General features: G+C 34.9%; 1 protein-coding gene across 15 annotated transcripts in view; it reads right to left on the reverse strand.

The window, feature by feature from the left end:
- The window catches only part of ZMYND11 (zinc finger MYND-type containing 11), a 129,516-nt gene that overhangs the window by 52,082 nt on the left and 57,938 nt on the right, over nucleotides 1-19,496 (reverse strand). Inside the window, exon 2 of one of the 15 annotated variants that reach the window (XM_059912263.1) lies at nucleotides 13,685-13,798. The exons of 13 other annotated variants lie outside the window; for them this stretch is intronic. Coding sequence is in view for 1 of the 2 variants with exons in the window: in XM_059912262.1 (XP_059768245.1) it covers nucleotides 13,030-13,031 (2 nt within the window). In the remaining variant the exon portion in view is untranslated. Of the gene's footprint in view, nucleotides 1-13,029; nucleotides 13,147-13,684; nucleotides 13,799-19,496 lie in introns of those variants that run through there. One more of the 15 variants, XM_059912262.1, reaches the window with a different exon arrangement.

Raw genomic sequence — 19,496 nt, forward strand, 5'->3', positions numbered from 1 at the left:
AAAGGCCAATGTTTCCAAAGAAATAAACAGAGGAAGTTGGCAAATAACTTGTCCAGAAAAACACCAGGTAGGGACATATTCACAAGGTAATTCTATCAAACTTTTAGTGACCAGGTAACTCCAATGCAATTTAGACTCTTCCAGGACATAATAAAGAAGGAAAGCAAGGAATCTAACATAATAATGGTAACAAAACCCCACAAAAATTGCATAGAAAAAGAAAACTAGTGTCCCATAGGAATACTGGTATAAAAATCCTAAATAAAATATTTGAATATACAGTCTAATATTAAATATTAACATAAATTAATGTTAATATATTAATACATTCAAAATATCAAAAGAATGTACCATAACTGGGTATTTAATTCCAGGAGTTCTAGGAAGATTTATTATTAAGAAATCTAGAAATATAATTCATCCCATTAATAGATCGAAAGTGAAAAATCACAAAATTTCTAAACATGTTGAAAATTATTTAGTAAAATTCAACATCTAGCCCCTAACAAAATAGGAATGAATAAGCACTTCCTTAACCTGATCAGGAATATCCAAAAATGTCTTTGACACTCTGCCAAAGGGAATAATCAACATAGCTGAAATAGAGAAAGAAATGGGGTATAAAAGTTGGTAAGGAGTTAAAATGATCATTATTTGCAGAATACATAACTATAAAACCCAAGAAAATCAGCTAGTGTGCTATTTTAAATCAAAGAATTTAATCAGTTATTTGGGTACAAACTAATATACTAAAATTAATAGCATTCATATACACATACATAACAAAAAACTTTAGGAGATTTAAAATAAGACAAGACCCCAATTATTTACTACAGCAATAAGAAAAATAAAATACTTAATAATAGAAGAAAGGACAAGATCTATATGAAGAAATTTTTGAAAAGCTACTGATATAAAAAAAAGAGCAAATGGAAAGACATGCTCAATATTTAGATGAAAGACAACAAAATCCAAATTGCCTCTAAGATAATTTAACTGAACACCACCACAAACTAGGCAAGTTGATTCTAAAGTTCTGTAGAGGATTAAAGAAGAACTTCTCAGCAATTCTGCTTCTAGATATTCATCCTATAGACATAGTCAGACACGTGTGAAATAATACCCAAGGGAGGAAATTCATTTTAGCATTTTTGACAGCAAGAAGAGATTAGAAACATCTAAACATACATCTTAGGGGCCTGGCTAATTTATAATATAACATGCCAAGGATTATTATATAATCATTAAAAGAAATGAAGCAGTGTTACAGACATTAAGATGACATACGTTCTAAGATATGTTTAAAAAATCATGGTATAAGGGATAATATCCAAAATATATAAAGAATTCATACAATTCAATAGCAAAAAACCAGGCAGAGGACCTGAATAGACACTCCAAAGAAGACATACAGATGGCCAACAGGTATATGAAAAGATGCTCAACATCACTAATCATCAGGGAAATGCAAATCAAAAATCACAATGAGATATCACTTCACACCTGTTAGAATGGCCATCACCAAAAAGACAAGAGATAACAAGTGTTGGTGAGGATGTGGAGAAAAGGGAACCTTTGTACAGTGTTAGTGGGAATGTAAATTGCTTTAGCCACTATGGAAAAGAAATGGAGGTTCCTCAAAAAATTTAAAATAGAACTACCATATCATCCAGCAATTCTATTTCTGGGTATTTATCTGAAGAAAATGAAAACACACCTGCACCCCCATGTTCCCTGAAGCATTATTTACAATAGCCAAGATATTTACAAGAGACAAGACATGGAAACAACCTAAGTGTCCATGGACAGACGAATGAATAAAGAAAGTGTGAGATATAGATATATAATGGAATATTACTCAGCCATAAAAAAGGAAATAAATCTTGCCTTTTGTGACAACATAGATGGATCTTGAAGGCATCATGCTAAGTGAAATAAGTCAGACAGGGAAAGACAAATACCATATGATCTCACTTATATGTGAAACAAACCAAAAAAAAAAAAAAAAAAGCTCATTTGATACAGAGAACAGACTGGTGGTTGCCAGAGGTGGGGAGTGGGGAGTGGGGAGTGGGGAGTGGGGAGGGGAGTGGGCAAAACGGGTGACCGTGGTCAAAAGGTACAAACTTTCAGTTATTAGATAAGTAACTCATGGAGATATAGTGTACATCATGGTGACTATAATTAATAACACTGTACTGCATGTTTGAAAGTTGCTAAGAGAATAGATCTTAAAATTCCTCATCACAAGAAAAAAGTTTTTTGTAACTGTGTGGTGATGGGTGTTAAACTAGACTCATGGTGATCATTTTGCAATACATACAAATATTGAATCATTATCCTGTATACCTAAAACTAATACAATGTTATTTGTCACTTATACCTCAATTTTAAAAAAAGTCAGTGAAAGGAAATCATGGTATAAAATGGTACAATTTTTCAAAAACATTATATAATTATCTCTGTATAAGAGTTCTAGAGGTATATTCCAGGAACTGTAAAAGACATTACTTCCAAGAACAATGGTTCAGTAGGCAGGGGCAGGAGGAAGACTTTTTTTTTTTTTTTAAACAGTACTCCCTTTTGATTTTTGTTCATGTACCTATCTGCTAAAGACTATTTTTACGAAAAAGTAGCCACCATCTATGATCCATCCAAATGTACGAAAGCTCCTTTCTCCCACACAAGTTTGCCAATCTTGGGCAGGTCCCCTCCTTCCTTTCTAAACTCATCTTAGCTCTTCTGTCCTTTATTCATCCATAATAATTTTAAAGTCAATTGGCAAGATCCATGAAAAACACTGCTGTGATTTAGATTAGAGAATAAATACCATTACAATATTAAGTAATGTTAACTTTCACTGATGAACTTTGCATAATTGTTAATTTATTTATAACTTTTTCTATGTCCTTAATAAGGTCTTATAATTTTTCCCCATAAAACTCTTGCACATCTTTTGGGTTTTTCCTAGGTACTGCATGTTTTTTGTTTCTTTTGAAAAGAGGGTTTTATTTAATATTTTCTGGTTGCTGGTTGCTGGTACAGCAAGGTTGGGAAACCCTGCTAAACCCTTATTAGTTTTAGGTTTGTCTAAGTACGTCTACTGAACTTGTCTTTTCTTATTGTGCTAATTAGGACTTCCAGTACAATGTACCCTTAGGTAGTATTAATATGGGTATCCTTGTTTCAGATCTTGCAAGGGATTCATATAACAGTTCATCATTAAACACAACACCTGCTGAAGGTTACTATTAGATATATTTTATCAATATAAAGTGATAAATATAAATATGATGCTTGCTAAAGGATATTGGTAGCTTTTATTAAGAAAATTCCTTTCCAGTCCCAGTTTGCTGTTTTAACAATTAACGCATTATACTTTATTATTCCTTGATACATTTTAATCCACTGAATTTCACCACACAAATGGGTCTTCTTAGCCACTGTGCACTCAAACAGCAGTAGAGCATGGATGAAGGCACAAGAAAAGAGAACTTTCCTTTCTCTTAGTGACAGCATGTTGGGCTTGACTTCCTTAGTTCAGAGCAATGCCTAAACTTGAGGAATTCCTTGCTTTTTCTCACTTGTTTTTCTCAAAAGGTAGAACAGAACCAGAATGCTGCAGATGTTACACAAATGAGGAGTAATGTCATCTTACTGAGTATTATAGGCTAAGCATACTGGATAAGCCTTAAGACTATCCAAGGTAATTATAAATATATTCTGAAGGATTGAGTGACTTAAACAATACCTTAAATATAACAAAGGGTCCCAACCCATTTTTCCTTTTCTTAGATCATCAAGTACTCAGGAAGGTTTAGTTCCTGTGAAAATACTTATGCTAATAATTCATGTTAAGGTCACTCCAGGTCTCTCATTTTCTTACCTGCTACATATCCATCACAAGGACTGATCTTCAAATAAAGAGACAAAAATAGCAGTTTGGGTTTGAGATGCATTTACAATGGCCATCTAGTCTCCTATTTTAATTTCACTTAGTATAAATCATGAAATAGTATGTAAATGTCTACAATTTAAATATTATAGTCAATTTCTCTGAAGTTTTTCAACAGCTTTTTAATTTTTTCCCATCCTATCCATTTGCTTTCCAATAATTTCCCTCCCAATGTCTCTCCTAGGATGCTACTTTCCAACAGGTACTGAGCACTGAAGTGTGCCCAAGCAAAAGGCTGCAGAACTCAGGGTTATTTCATCTCCCCTGAGATAATTCTGCATGTTCCAAGACAAAAAAGTATAGTTGATGGAAACAGCCATTGCTAACTGAACATTTTTACAAAAGTAAGAAGTCTTATGAATCATAATTTCCTAAAACTAATTATCTATCTTTAACCATTCTAATAATGATTCAATCTCAGAAACTTGTGTCATGCAGTTTGAAATGAGTATATTGAGAGATGGGCACACTAATGAAAACAATATAACTATGATCATATCCTGCAGAAGAAGGAACCACCAAAAAACACACTGGTATGTTTTCTGTTAATTAAAAAATATGAGGAACGCCTTGTATTGTCCTCCTGCCCCTTACCTCACGGGTCCCCAACCCCCAGGCCGAGGCCTGTTAGGGACCGGGCCACACAGAAGGTGAGCGGCGGGCAAGTGAGTGAAGAAGCTTCATCTGCAGCTCCCCATTGCTCCCCATCACTCCCATTACTGCCTGAACCACCTCCCCGCAACCCCCGGTCCGTGGAAAAATTGTCTTTCACAAAACTGGTCCCTGGTGCCAAAAAGTTTGGGGACCACTGCCTTACTTACACCTTCACACTATCATGAATGCTAGAGGCCTCCATTTTGATGGAAATATAGCAAATTTATTTTAAGTGTACTCTGGATGATCTGGATAAAATCAGTACTGTCCCATAATTTCAGTACCTAACAGCTCCCAACTGGCCTCAATGAACTGGCTCAGGGACTGAAAAAAGACTCAACTGAAAATATCACAATCATAAGTTTCGAGACAAAATTTTAAGTGAAGATTGATCTAATTTCATGACGTTAACGGACATTCTGAATATAAAAGCTATGGACATAACAGAGGAAAAGATCCAAAATATCTGACTAGATAAGAAATGTGAAATTTCTCCATGACATAAACATCACAAATCCATTTTTTTTTCTAGCCTCTGGAGCAACTACCACTAACTTCCATTCTGCAAATGAAAAGCAAACAATAAAATGGAATATTTTATTACAAATATGACAAAGAGCCTGTATTCTTAAAATATAAAACTATAACAGCAAGAAAACTATTTCACCTGTCAAGTGAGCAAGATACTTAAAATTATTCTCAGTGCTGGTAAAGATGCATTAAGACAGCCACTCTCAACACAGCTTTGCTAAAAACACCGTCTGGAAAGCACTTTCTTACAACATCTTATAGATGGCCCTATCATTGGACTCAGTAATTCTACTTCTATGGAAACAATCTGAATGAGATATGGGATTTATGTAGAAAAATGTTCCTCACATCTGAAATTTTATAGGGAAAAAAAAGGATCTAAGTGTCCATAATAGTAAAATAAATTATGGATATAAAGTAAGTTATATATTCACCCAATAGAGCAAAATGCACCTAATAAAATTAGTGTTTTAAAAAACACATCAGTGTGAGAAAATGTTCATGGTATAATATTAAAGATATAAATGGACAAGATTTTAAAATATATACATGTATATACATACAGGAGAGAGAGTTATACTACTGTCATGGTTGATTAGGTCATTCAGATCAATGCTCATTTCTCATTTCTTCACCCTTCCCGTCCCCTTCTGATACATACTACCTTACTCTATTTACGTTACTTAATTCTTTTTCTAATTGTCCCCAAAATATTTTTGGAACAAATGAAGTTCTATAAAATATACTGTTTATATTTATTTGATACACATATGAATATAATATACATACACAAACTAAAAACCATCCACCATCCATCCTTTTTTATGGCCCCAGTTACAGGTATTCTACTCTTAGGTATTTATCCAAACATACATCATCTACACCAGTACATAAAAACACATTGTAGCTTTTATCATAATCCCAAATGCCCCTTAGCAGGTGACTGGATTTTAAAAACTGTAGCATAGGTACTTCCCTGGAAGTCCAGACTCCACGCTTCCACTGCAGGGGCGCGGGTTCAAACCCTGATCAGGGAACTAAGGTCCCACATGCCATGCGGTGTGACCAAAAAGTAAAACAAACAAACAAAAAAAACCTGTAGTATATCCATATAATGGAATACTACTTAGCAATAAAAAAAGAATAAACTATCAATATACGTAGCAAATGAATCTCAAAACATGCCGACCAGGAGAAGCTAATCACGAAAAAATATATACTATATGATTCCATTTATATAAAATTCTAGAACAAGCAAAGGTAATCAGTCGCTGTGACAGAAAAGCCAATCACTGCCTGGGGCTGGGGAACAGGTGAACTGACTATAAAGGACTACAAGGGAACTTTCGGGGGTGATGACAACTTTCTATATCTTGATTAAGACGGTGGTTACACAGGGGCATTAATTTGCAGATGAAGAAAGGAAACTGACTTCCTTGAGAAAACACAGCTAGTTAATAGGAGAGCTGATAATAGAAACAGTCTAGTTCTAGTAGAGATTTCAAGCTTTCTGTAGCAAGGATAACTGGCTACAGGAAAAGAGCTGACATTCACTCAACATTCACAAGTAAGGTGAAGGCTGCTGAGTGAATGTCATGTGCCAGTCACTATCTTTTGGTGCTTGGCATATACCAATACACAAAACAGAAAAAGATCCTTACCTATAAAGCTTACTTATTGGTGGGAAGAGGTTGCAGGGGCCGAGGGCAAACAAAAAATGGCACGACTAAATATTTAAGAGTAAACTATATGGTGTGCTAAGGGCCCCTAAAACATCTCCAAGAGTTACTGACTCTAAAGTTTGAATTCTAAAGAAGCAGGCAGACTCACTATAGAGAGAAAATTAAAACTGGATCCTTTTCTACCACTGCATAAAAAGAGAACTACAGATAAAGACCTAATTCTTGTGGTCTAATTAAGAAGAAGGATTCCTTAATAAAATTTCAAAAGCACAAAACATTAGGCAAAAAATATTGAATTTGATCATATCAAAATCTAAAATTTCTGTTCAACAAAGAACACTTTGGGAAAGGTTAATAAACAGATTAACAGAATAAGAAAAGATATTTACAAAGCATAAAGTGTATAGGAGAATTAACAGCAAGAGCTTCCACAAATCAACAGAAAAAGACAACCCCAATGGGAAAATGGGCAAAGTATAAAAACAGACATCCACAGAAAAGAAAGGCCAAAACCTTATAAGAACACCAAGAACTGGTGCTCTCATTAATAAAGACAGAAATGTAAATTAAAATATCTGAGTGACAAAATTTATGCAACTGGACGTCAAGTATATGCAGACGCTTGCAGAAACTCTGTCCTTGTGCACTACTAAACATGTGGATGGGCATCCTCTCTTGAGAGCTTGGTCAAATTAAGTGGATGCATTTCCTATAGTCAAAGTGTTCCTGGATACCCACATCAACAAATTACTCATGCAGGTCAAAATTAAACTGTTACATGTAACTGTGAAGAGTTGGAGCAATGCATGGTTATTTGCAAGGTGGAGGGAAAATGGAGACAACCTGAGCATCCATCATAAGGAAATAATTCAAAGCATGAGGAGACTAGTGAAAAAACTGAAAACACCCAAGTTATCCAACCAATGGCAGCATGATGATAATATGTACCCACAGGGTTGTAATAAAAGCTGAACAAGGTAATGAATGTAAAGCGATCAGACCAGTGCCCAGCACTAACCCACTCTACACCAATGGTTCCTGTACCAACCACTGTTTATCCTCTAAGCTTTCACCTTCATTACTTATATTACTGAATATTAAAACACTTAAGAGTTCTTATAAGAATTTAATAAATGACATATGGAGGCAATACAAAAGTAAAGGGGAAGAAGCATGGCCTCTTAAGTCACCAGGTCTCAGTTCAAATATCAGCTTTACAACTTACTACCTATATGACCCTGAACAAGTGATTTAACCTCTATGCATCCCAGTGGGCATATCCTTAAGTAAAATTAATAGTGTCAATCCATGCGGTTGATCTGAAGGTAAGATAATGTAATGTAACTTCACAATAAATGTTTATCTTACTACTCATCCCTCCTCCCTCCCAAAACATAGCACGGAACAGTCTCACCAGATGGAATACTGTGCAACCATTACTAATAATAATTTATGGTAACCATATAACGACAAGGAAAAAGGCTAAATAATGTTGAGAAAATAATAAGCATGTGAAAAATGACAAGAAGTACATCAAAATGGGTCCCTTACTGGAATTGGAGTAGAGAAATTACAGGTGATTATTTCTCTGCTTTTTATTTTTCTGCAAGTATCCTACAATATGGTTATGCTACTTTTAGAAGTTTAAAAAAAATTTAACAGTAATGCTCTGCCACTAGGTGCTTTATAGACACAAGGATGGATCAAACTATGTAAATCAACAAACGTTAACACAGCACATTAACAGAATGAAAGATAAAAAAATCCTATGATGACCTCAATAGATGCAGATAAGGCATTTAACAACACTCAACACCTCTTCATGATAAAAAACACTCAACAAATGGGGTACAGAAGGAAACTACTACACCATAATAAAAGCCATATATGAAAAACCCCCAGCAACCATCATACTCAATGGTGAAAGACTGAAAGTTTTTCCTCTAAGATCAGGAACAAGACAAGGATGCCTGCTTTCACCACTTCCAGTCAACGTAGCCAGAGCAATTTGGCAAGAAAAATAAATAAAAGGAATCTAAATTGGAAAAGAAAAAGTAAAATGATCACAGTATTTGACATTATCTGAAAAGGAAATTATGACAATAATTCCATTTACAACAGTGTCAAAAAGAATAAAATACTTAGGAATTAAATTAACCAATGAGGTGAAAGACTTATATAATGAAAACTACAGAACACTGCTGAAAGAAATTAAAGACATAAATACAGCTGACCCTTGAACATCATGGGGGTTGGGTGCGCCTACACCCATACAGTCAAAAATCTATGTATATCCTTACAGTCAGCCCTCCGTATCTATGGTTCCACATCCATGGATTCAACCAACTACAGATCATGTAGTACTGTAGTACATATTTATTTTTTTAAATGTCTGTGTATAAGTGGACCCACACAGTTTAAACCTTTGTTGTTCAAGGGTCAACTGTAAATGGAAACACATCCCATGTTTCTGGATTGGAAGAACTAATATTATTAAAATGTCAATATTACCCAAAGCAATCTATAGATTCAATGCAATCCCTATCAAAATCCCAATGATTTTTTTTCAGATATACAAAAACCAATCAGAAAATTCATATGGAATCTCAATGGACCCCAAATAGCCAAAACAATCTTGAAAGAAGAAGAAAAAATGGAAGGACTCATACTTCCTGATTTCAAAATCTACTTCAAAGCTACAGTAATCCAAACAGTGTGGTACTGGCATAAAGACAGACATACAGACAATGGAATAAGATAGCCCAGAAATAAAATCCTTGCATATACCGCCAAAGGATTTTTGACAAGGGTGCCAAGACTACTCAGTGGGGAACAGTCTTTTCAACAAATGGTGCTGTAAAAACTGGACATCAAAATGCAAAAGAATGTCAGACTTTCACCTAACAGCATATACAAAAATAAACTCAAAATGGATAAAAGACCTAAATGTAAGATCAAAAACAATAAAACTCTAGGAAGAAAACTTAGGACAAAAGCTTCACAACACTGGATTTGGTGATGATCTCTTGGATATGACATCGAAGGCACAGGCAACAAAAGAAAATATAGTCAAACTGGACTTCATGAAAATTTAAAAATTTTGTACATCAAGAGACACTACCCAAAGATTTAAAAGGCAACCCACAAACAGGAAAAAATATTCAAAAATCATATACCTGATAAGAAATTATTATCCAGAACATACAGAGAACTCCTAAAACTCAACAACATATAAACCTGATTGAAAAATGGGCAAAGGACCTGAACAGACATTTCTCCAAAGAAGATGTTTAAAGGGTCAATAAGCACATGAAAAAATGCTCAACATCACTCATCATTAGGGCAATGTAAATCAAAACACAACAAGACTACTTAATGCACTGTGGTAAACGAAATGGGAAGGAAATCCAAAAAAGAGGGATATATGTATATGTATAGCCGATTCATTTTGCTGCACAGTAAAAACTAACACAACACTGTAAAGCAACTATACTCCAATTAAAAAAAAAACCACAATGAGATACCATTCACACCCATCAGGATGGCTACTATCAAAATAACAGAAAATTATAAGTGTTGACTAGGTCACAGAAAATTTGGAACTCTTGTGCATTGTTGATGGGAATGTAAAATGGTACAGCTGCTGTGGAAAACAGTATGGTGGCTCCTCACAAAATTAAAAATAGAACCATCATATGATCCAGCAATTCTACCTCTGGGTATATACCCAAAAGAATTGAAAGCAGAGTCTCAAAGAGGTATATGTACACCTATGTTCATAGCAGCATTGTTCACAATAGCTAAAACATGGAAGCAACCCAAGTGTTCAATGATGGGTGAATGGATAAGCATAAGGTGGTCTATATATACAATGGAATATTATTCATCCTTAAAAAAGAAGAAAATTCTGCAATATGCTACAACATGGATGAACATGAGGACATTATATTAAATGAAATAAGCCAGTCACAAGAAGACTAATACTGTGTGATTCCACTTATATGAGGTACTTCGAGTAGTCATAGTCATAGAGACAGAAAGTAGAATAGTGGCTGCCAGGGTCTGGGGGGAAGGAGGAGTTATTGTTAAATAGGTAATGAGTTTCAGTTTTGCAAGATGAAAAGAGCTATGGAGATGGGTGGTGGTGACAGCAGCACAACAATGTGAGTGTATTTCATACCACTGAACTGTATACTTAAAAATGGTTAAGATGGTAAATTTTATGTTCTGTATACTTTACCACAATAAAAAAAATTAAAAATAATAATAATGATCTGCCACTATGTGCTTTATAAATGGATAGGTATACAACAAATATTTTAAAATTGCATTGAACAAAAAAGTAATAAACTTCAAACCTAAACAGCATCATCAATGAATTTATTTTTAAAATTAGATTTTACTCTGAAGAACTAGGTTCTCCCTAATTCTAACATTTAACCTGTGACAAATAATTTACTCATACAGCCTCATATTCTTTACCCATAAAGTGGGGCTAATATGAATGTCAGAGTTGCTGTTAGGGTGAAATGAGATAATATGGAAACACCAAGTAGATGACAATGTTTTTAAAACTTCAAAGTTTGCAAGGATACAAATATAAATTCATTAAATATCAAAAGGAAACATTTAATGGTTAGGAGCTTGGACTATGACATTAGATCTATATTCAAATTTCAGTTCTACCGCCAAAAACCTGTGTGGCTGTAGGCATTTTATTTCACCTGCCTAAGCTTCATCATCTTCATCAACAAAATGAGGGTAATGACAATAGACCTCACGGAGTTCCAGTGTGAAAATTAAATGAGAAATCATAGAGGGCATTGTGCTTGTCACAAAATAATGACTCGATGTTCTCAATTATTATAATCTTCTTTGAAACTACTTCTTCAGTTAATGCAACCGAATATTTATTATAATTAAGAAACCTTTTCTCAGCGTCTTGTCCCAGCTACTATGCTTCATACTAAGATCCAAAGGTAGGAAAGATGCATGCCCTACCCTCAAGATGCTCACAAACAGCAAAGGAAGCAGAAATATTTTTTAAAGATCATAAAAGGCTATAACAAATAATAAAAATTCAGCTTTATACATATTACTATGTGAGCAAAGAGTAAGAGTAACGGGATTGGTTATAGTGAGGAATAAATCAATATCTCAAAGGAAATCATGTTTGAGTTGGATCTTAAAAGAAAGGGGATGCTCTATCCATTAATGAAGGAAAAATACAAAATAAAGAATCAAAATAATAGGGTTCTGAGGCAATTGAGAACAGTCTCATCAGATGGACTCTTGAGTTGGGGGAGGCAGGTCATGGAAGGAAGGAAAGTTAGGGTCCGAATGTGAAAGGCTCAGCACTAACACCTTGTTCAAGTATTTGCACTTTACACACAATGGGGAAATCAAGAACATAATCAGACCTAAAATCTAGAAAACTGATAAAATGTGAGGCTTAGGTCAACTTAAAGGTGTCAGAAATGACTTCCTAGGAGATATGTCTTGAAAAAGGAGTCTGTCTGGAGGACAAGTCCAGGAGGACCGGCATCCCAGCCAAGTGTGGAACACAGCAGAGCTGAGGCCCCCGAGAGTCCAGTGCGTCTGGAGTACAGGCCATTCTGAGCAGGGAACAGCAAGAGGTGATGCAAATGAGGAAGGCCGAGGTATTGACACCCTGCACAAGGGACTGGGAAAGCATGGGCAACAGAAGAAGGCTTTCAGTTGTGGAAAATTTGATAAGATGGTGTTTTTGAAAAACATCTCTGACACCAATGACGGGAAGAGGAAACAGACTAGCAAGACCAGGAGACCAGAGGCCCAATTAGGAACCTGCTGCCACTGCAAAGGCAGGAAATTACACAAGGCTAAAACCCAGGCCAGGTGGGGAAGACCAGGCATTTAAGAGGACCATTCAATCTATCCAGTCTAGGATACTCCAAACACATTTACCATTCCCCTCTAGCCACAGGATTAAAATCTCAATGCTGGCATTAGAGGCCCTCCTAGTCTGGGCCTCTCTGCCTTTTCACTCCCTTTCCCCCAAAACTCTACAGTCCCTCTGTTTTGACTCCCCTCTCTGCCTCACCAAATCCCATCCAACTTCCAACTCCTGACCAATTCCATACCCTCCATAAGGCCTCCCTGACTCTCCCTTAGTGACTGCCCCCTCAAATAAGGTCTATCATGTTATTAATTAAACATTCCACTCACATGGGGCTGAGCTGTCTTCTGTCTGTGATACCTCTCCTATTATTTGGTACTATTGTTTTATTCTTTAATGGTTATTGACACTTTTCTGTGCCTTGTCTGTATGTTTCCATCACAGAACTGCAGAGAAATGTGAAACATGAAAACAGCTAGACAACAATCCAAGCCAAGGCGAGTGCCACTAGAAAAAACTCACTGTAGAACTGTGGATTATGGTTCTTCAGAATCAGTTACTTCTTCTGTAAGGCTGTTATTATGTAAAATAAAATAACAATGGTAACAGTGGTAAACTGTACCTGCCAATCTGCTACCATAAGAAGATATGTAAGAAAGAATAAATCAATGTAGATTGAAATGAGAATGTAGTTATGAGAATGAAGAATTCTTGGAAGTACATATACAGCATAACATTAACTGCTAATTTTTTAAAACTAACTTTATTTTCAAAGAAGTAACTTAGGCAATGGCCATTTTCCTATTCTATAATAAATCTTATGAGGGAATAGAAATTGACAAAGACAAAATTATAACTTAACAAATAGTTCCTAGAAATCATGGGTTTCATAAAACTGAACTGTAATAAATAAATAAACAAATAAATAAATAATGTGTACCTAGTTGCAACTTCAAAGGCAACCTACACATGAAGAAGACTTACAGTTTGGGCTTATGTCTGTCTGTAGTGACAGGAAGAACTCCAGGAGAACTCAAATTTCAATGCCAAACATGTCACAAGAGGTCAGAGGTCACATTTTCTAACTGGGGTTTGACCCTAAAGTAAGCAATACACGTAATTAATTGATGCCCTAATCTGAAACATTAACTTGAATGGGACTAAGTCAACCAATCCAATGTTAGTCTAATCATGCTAGTCACAAACATGGTTACCTCTAGAAACACAAAATCAAAGTTATTCAAGACAGGAAAGAAAGTTTCAACTGCTTTTTCCAACAGTCAACAAAAAAAATTAATTTGACCTCTCCCAATGACACCAATAATGTTAGCCAATAATGCTGGCAGAGACTAATATAAAATCCATACTTCTTTCAAAAATATGTCTTTAAATTATAACTATTACTTAGAATACCTATGAAACTCTAATGCTATATTATAATTATTCAAATTAGATATGAATAATTTGTTTGGATTAAAGAGGAAAAAATGACATGTAACTTATTTTTATTAGATATTAAAATATAGGTGACATTTTTAAAAATAACCTGACAATGAGTATTTTTATTGGATATTAAAATATAGGTGACATTTTAAAAAATAACCTGACAATGAGTTATGAATCATATTGGGAATCTTAGGGATTCAAAGTTTAAATTTCATTTCTGTTACTGATTTCATTGTCATATGAATCTTCACCTCTTTGCTCCTTGATTTAAAAACTGTAAAACACAGGCTAACATCATGATTTTAAACATAAAAATATTTTATAAATATTTGTTTTATATAAGTGCTAAGCAATCAACTATTTCAAAGCTTTAATTTCATTACACCTATCCAAATTTCAAAATATTGATGAATTCATATGTGCTACTTATAATTTAGCATTTATAGACCTTTAAAAGAGAAGCTACTCTTGCCTATGCTTATGTTCATCTAAACTGACTAATGTATATTCTTTTTTATGATAAAATGAATCATTTGTTTCCATCTTATGGTGATTAAAACATCACAAAACATCTTTCAGTTTCTAAAAATATAAAATGTTTTTTATATTTTATAAAATTGTGGAGAGGCCAAAATTTATTTGTGCTTATTTAGTTTCCAAGTGCGGACATGTATGGAATTTTATATCATCATTAAATCAAATTTATAAACATGAGCTTTTAAATCAGAGGCATAGGTTACCCATTAATTTTAAACAATCAAACTTCATCCCATACATGTATTTTGATTTCAGATTGACTCTTTTTATAAAAATACATCCCCAAATAACAGAACTTGTCAAAGAAGTTTCTCTTAGTGATGTTTTTTAAATACTTGAAATATTAAATAAATCTCAACAGTGATTCTCTAATTTATAGCACCTTTTCTACTCCTTTTTGAACAGAAAACTAGCAGATTAAAAAAAAATAAAAGTAAAAGAAAGTGGTAAAAAAGACTCAGGACTCTTTCCAAGGGAGGTGTACTGACAACTAATAGGAGGTTACTGCTATGAACCCTGAAAGTTAGACATCATCATATTAGGTGGAAGAAACATTTGCAACACAGAAAAATTATCCTATTTTGTTAGAGAAATTGTTATTAGTCCCTAATTGTTCGATTAACTTGGAGGACCTGAAGCTTCTACTCATGACATTTCTTTTTAAATTTCAACACAAATTTAGTATTTTAATGATCCTTTGAAGATGATACTGCTGTAGATTCTGATGTGTCTAGTGTTATATACAAAAATGAAAAATGTTCCTTGAATTTGCCTCTGCTAGAAGGAATTTTTACCACTTTTACCTCTGCTTTAGGACTTCAGAATATACACAGTACCTTTAACAACTTTTTTTTTTCCTTGAGAAAAACAGCAAGACTGCTGTGAGCTGGGAAGATGGTAGAAGTAACATGGTTTTTAATGTCTCCCAAACCCTCTACATAAAGTTACTAGAAGAGTTAGCAAAAGCAAACAAACAACCCAACCCCTGGACAACATAAACAACAAAATTAGTGATGAGAATCCCCATGAATCCCAAAGTCTTAGTAGGTGAGGACAAATCTCCAAACCTGCAATTGCAATTGGTATTGACACCTGTGCAGGAGAAAGCAAGGGACACAACAGACCACCTAATGGAAGTGAGTATAGGAGGATAAAACAACCAACAGGCAGTCATTGAAAAGCAAAGTGGGTCAATTCAAGAACAGCAGTTGAAACTGGGTAGGGTTTTACACACTTCCATTTGCAGGTAATTGATGGTAATTTGTGAATTCATGGTAAAGCCTTAAGGGGCTAGAACATAGTGAGACCTATTAACACTCAAAATTAATAATCCAAAGCTCCCTTTCAGTACAGAGCTCCACAGTGTAGAGGAATTGCTAGTAATAAAAGTACCAAACACTACTGAAGTCTGGTCATAAAGATCTCCAATGTAAGGACAATGGGTACAAAAGAAATTGCGATTCTGGAAGAAGGTACAGAAGAAGCAGGAAATCATGGTAAATATGAGGCCATATTGTTAGCTCTTCATAAAAATGACATAAGAAGATGCTTTTAGAGCCATATCTAGAAAAACTATTCTCAACCACCTTTCCCTGACACAAGTTCTGGAAGCTTGATTTCACATGAAAGGACTGTGGTTGAAGAAGCAGGACATCCTTAAAATGAAAGCACGCCTGAGAGATGTGCCTATAACACAGATGAAAACTGTAACTACTATTTTAAAACACGTGAAAAGACATTAAGAAGATGATGTAAGATATAGGAAAGACATAAATCAGAATTAGAAAAACTCAGAAATGACTTAAACATGCGAAGTAAATGAAAAAATTCACTTCAGAAGTAAAAAGTCCAAAGTAGAAGGCACACAAGAGTGAGTACATAGCAGAAAAAGTCATAAGTAGACATTGTAAAGAAAGAAAATATTAAAAACCGAAAATATATAGTAGCTTTATTCATAACTGCCCAAACTGAAAATTACAAATATAGAAGACAGGAAAAGAAACCAACACAGTATAAGAGAAGGCCCCAATAAATGACAACTAAACAAGATAATAAAAGTCCATGGATGACACATATACAATTGACCCTTGAACAACACGGAGGTTAGAGTCCGCCTCACCCCCAACACAGTCAAAATCTCCGTCTCCCTTTACAGTCAGCCCTCTGTATCTGCGGTTCCACATCTGGATTCAGCCAACCATGAATCACGTAGTACTGTGGTGTGTATTTACTGAAAGAAATACGCATATAAGTGGACCTGCACGGTTCAATCCATGTTGCTCAAGGGTCAAACTGTTATCATTTTTAAAGTAAAATTTTCAATATTTCAAAAAAACATATTAAAGGGACACTGTATACCCAACAAAACAACCTAGAATGACCAACATTGAGACACAGTCAAGCTCCTAGACTTCAAAGAAAAAAAAATCTTTGTGAATCTAGGCAAAAGGACAAAGTCACAACAGAAAGAAAACCAACTTGTCATCAGATTTTTTGATGGCATTGCTTTAAGCCAGAATAGATAACACATATAAGAACCTCAAAGAAAGAAAATAAAAGCTAAGGATTTTATATCCAAACAAATTCACTTTCAAGTAAAAAGGCTGCAGACCAACTGATATTATAACATGCAAGAACTCAAATATTTGTCCCCAGGAAGTCTTGATTATGAATCTACTAGATGGAGCTGCCACTATGTAAAACTATGAAGCTTCCTCAGAAAATTAAAAATAGAACTACCATATGATCCAGCAATTCCACTCCTGAGTACTTATCCAAAGAAAATGAAATCACTATCTTAAAAAGATATCTGCACCCTCATGTTCATAGCAGCACTATTTACAACAGCCAAGACATGGAAACAACCAAAGTGTCCATCCACAGACAAATGGATAGAGAAAATATGGTATACATGCACAGTGGAATATTATTCAGCCATAAAAAAGAAGGAAATCCCATCATTTTGTGATATCTTAAAAAGATATCTGCACCCTCATGTTCACAGCAGCACTATTTACAACAGCCAAGACATGGAAACAACCAAAGTGTCCATCCACAGACAAATGGATAGAGAAAATATGGTATACATGCACAGTGGAATATTATTCAGCCATAAGAAAAGAAGGAAACCCCATCATTTTGTGACAACATGGATCAATCTTAAAGGCATTATGCTACGTGAAATAAGTCAGACAGAGAAAGATAAACACTATATGATCTCACGTATATGTGGATTCTTAAAAAACTAAACTCATGGATACAGAGAACAGATTGGTGGTTGCCAGAGGCAGGGGCTGGGGGTGGGGGTGGGCAAAATGAGTGAAGGTTGACAAAAGGTACAAACTTCCAGTTATAAGATAAATAAGTTCTGGGTGTGTAATGTACGGCATGGTTAACAATACAAAATTGTTAAGAGAGTATAAAAAGTTCTCTTCACAAGAAAAAAAATTTCACAACTAGGAGAGGTGATGGATGTTAACTATCTTTACTGTGGTGATCATTTCACAATATAAACATGTATTAAATCATTATGTTGTACACCTTGAACTAATACAATGTTATATGTCAACTGTATCTCAATAAAACTGCGGGGGTGGGGAAGTGAAAAACTTTTTTTAAAGAATGTACTAGAGAATGAACTTTAGATATCAGTGGTGAGCATGAAATACACACTTACTTGGAGAAGTAAGACTAAATGGCAGTTGTAAGGAAGAAAGTATAATATGTAACTGCTATTTTCTGTGACAGTTTAGAATTAGTACAACTGTTTAAAGATGGGTAAGACAACTTATATGGTTTCCATGAAATGTATTATTAGTTAAGTGTTGATGCTATTATTCTCAGACAGCTTGGGATGCAGTGTTGGATGAAACAATTGAGTAACTACATGATATTCTAAGATGTTATTATCCATGATGTCCTAAAGAATCATGACTCTTATTGTGTAAGAAAGGAGATAAAGATTTTAGATAGCTCAGTAAAAACCAGTAGCCATAAATTCAAGGGGAAAATATCAGTATGAATTCATGATGTAGTCTTTTTCTTTTACAATTATATGTATTTCCTAACTCGTCCACTAAAAGGCCTAGAAAGAGAGACCAACCTGGCAGCAATGAGCACACTGAAGGCCAAAAAATGCTCTTGAAACATAATTTCTAACTGCGAGAAACCAGAGACCCCTGGAGAAATCAGTGGTTCCTGGACTGGGGCAGGGTGTATCCTAGATGAGCCTGAAAAAATTCTGTCGTGTCAGAAAGCAGAGAGGAACTTCTGGGGCCAACATGAAGAGGCTCCAAATTGTCAAAGAAGGGAAAAGTTAAGCATCAATAGGGATTATATCAGAAACAGACTGAAATATATCAAATGTATTGAAACCCATGAATTCCAAATGAAAAAAAAAAAAAAACCTAATTGGTTGCCATTAGAGGATGCTATTGTGAAAACTGGTAAATAAAACAATCAATTATTCTACCTTTCTGATATGAACGATACCACATGGTAACCATATACTACATGATGGGAAGTTTATGTCCTTACAGAATTATTCCAGTTAAAAAAGAAAAGATAAAACTAGATTATCACTATTTTGCAATCCTTAATGAATTACTGGATCTAGCCACTGTATACCAAGCTTAGTACTAACCTCGCCAGAAGAAATACATTATGGCCTCCTGAGGGCAGAACACATCACCACCTATGAAGAAGTCTCACCCCCACCCCCAAGCCTTAGGATCAACTATTAATTTCCGTGAGAGTCAAAGGAATGAGCAGCAGGTTAAAGTACACCACAGGGATGAAACCAGTGAAGGCAGAC

The sequence above is a fragment of the Balaenoptera ricei genome, chromosome 2 (genome assembly GCF_028023285.1).
Source record: "Balaenoptera ricei isolate mBalRic1 chromosome 2, mBalRic1.hap2, whole genome shotgun sequence".
NCBI classification, from domain to species: Eukaryota; Metazoa; Chordata; class Mammalia; order Artiodactyla; family Balaenopteridae; genus Balaenoptera; species Balaenoptera ricei.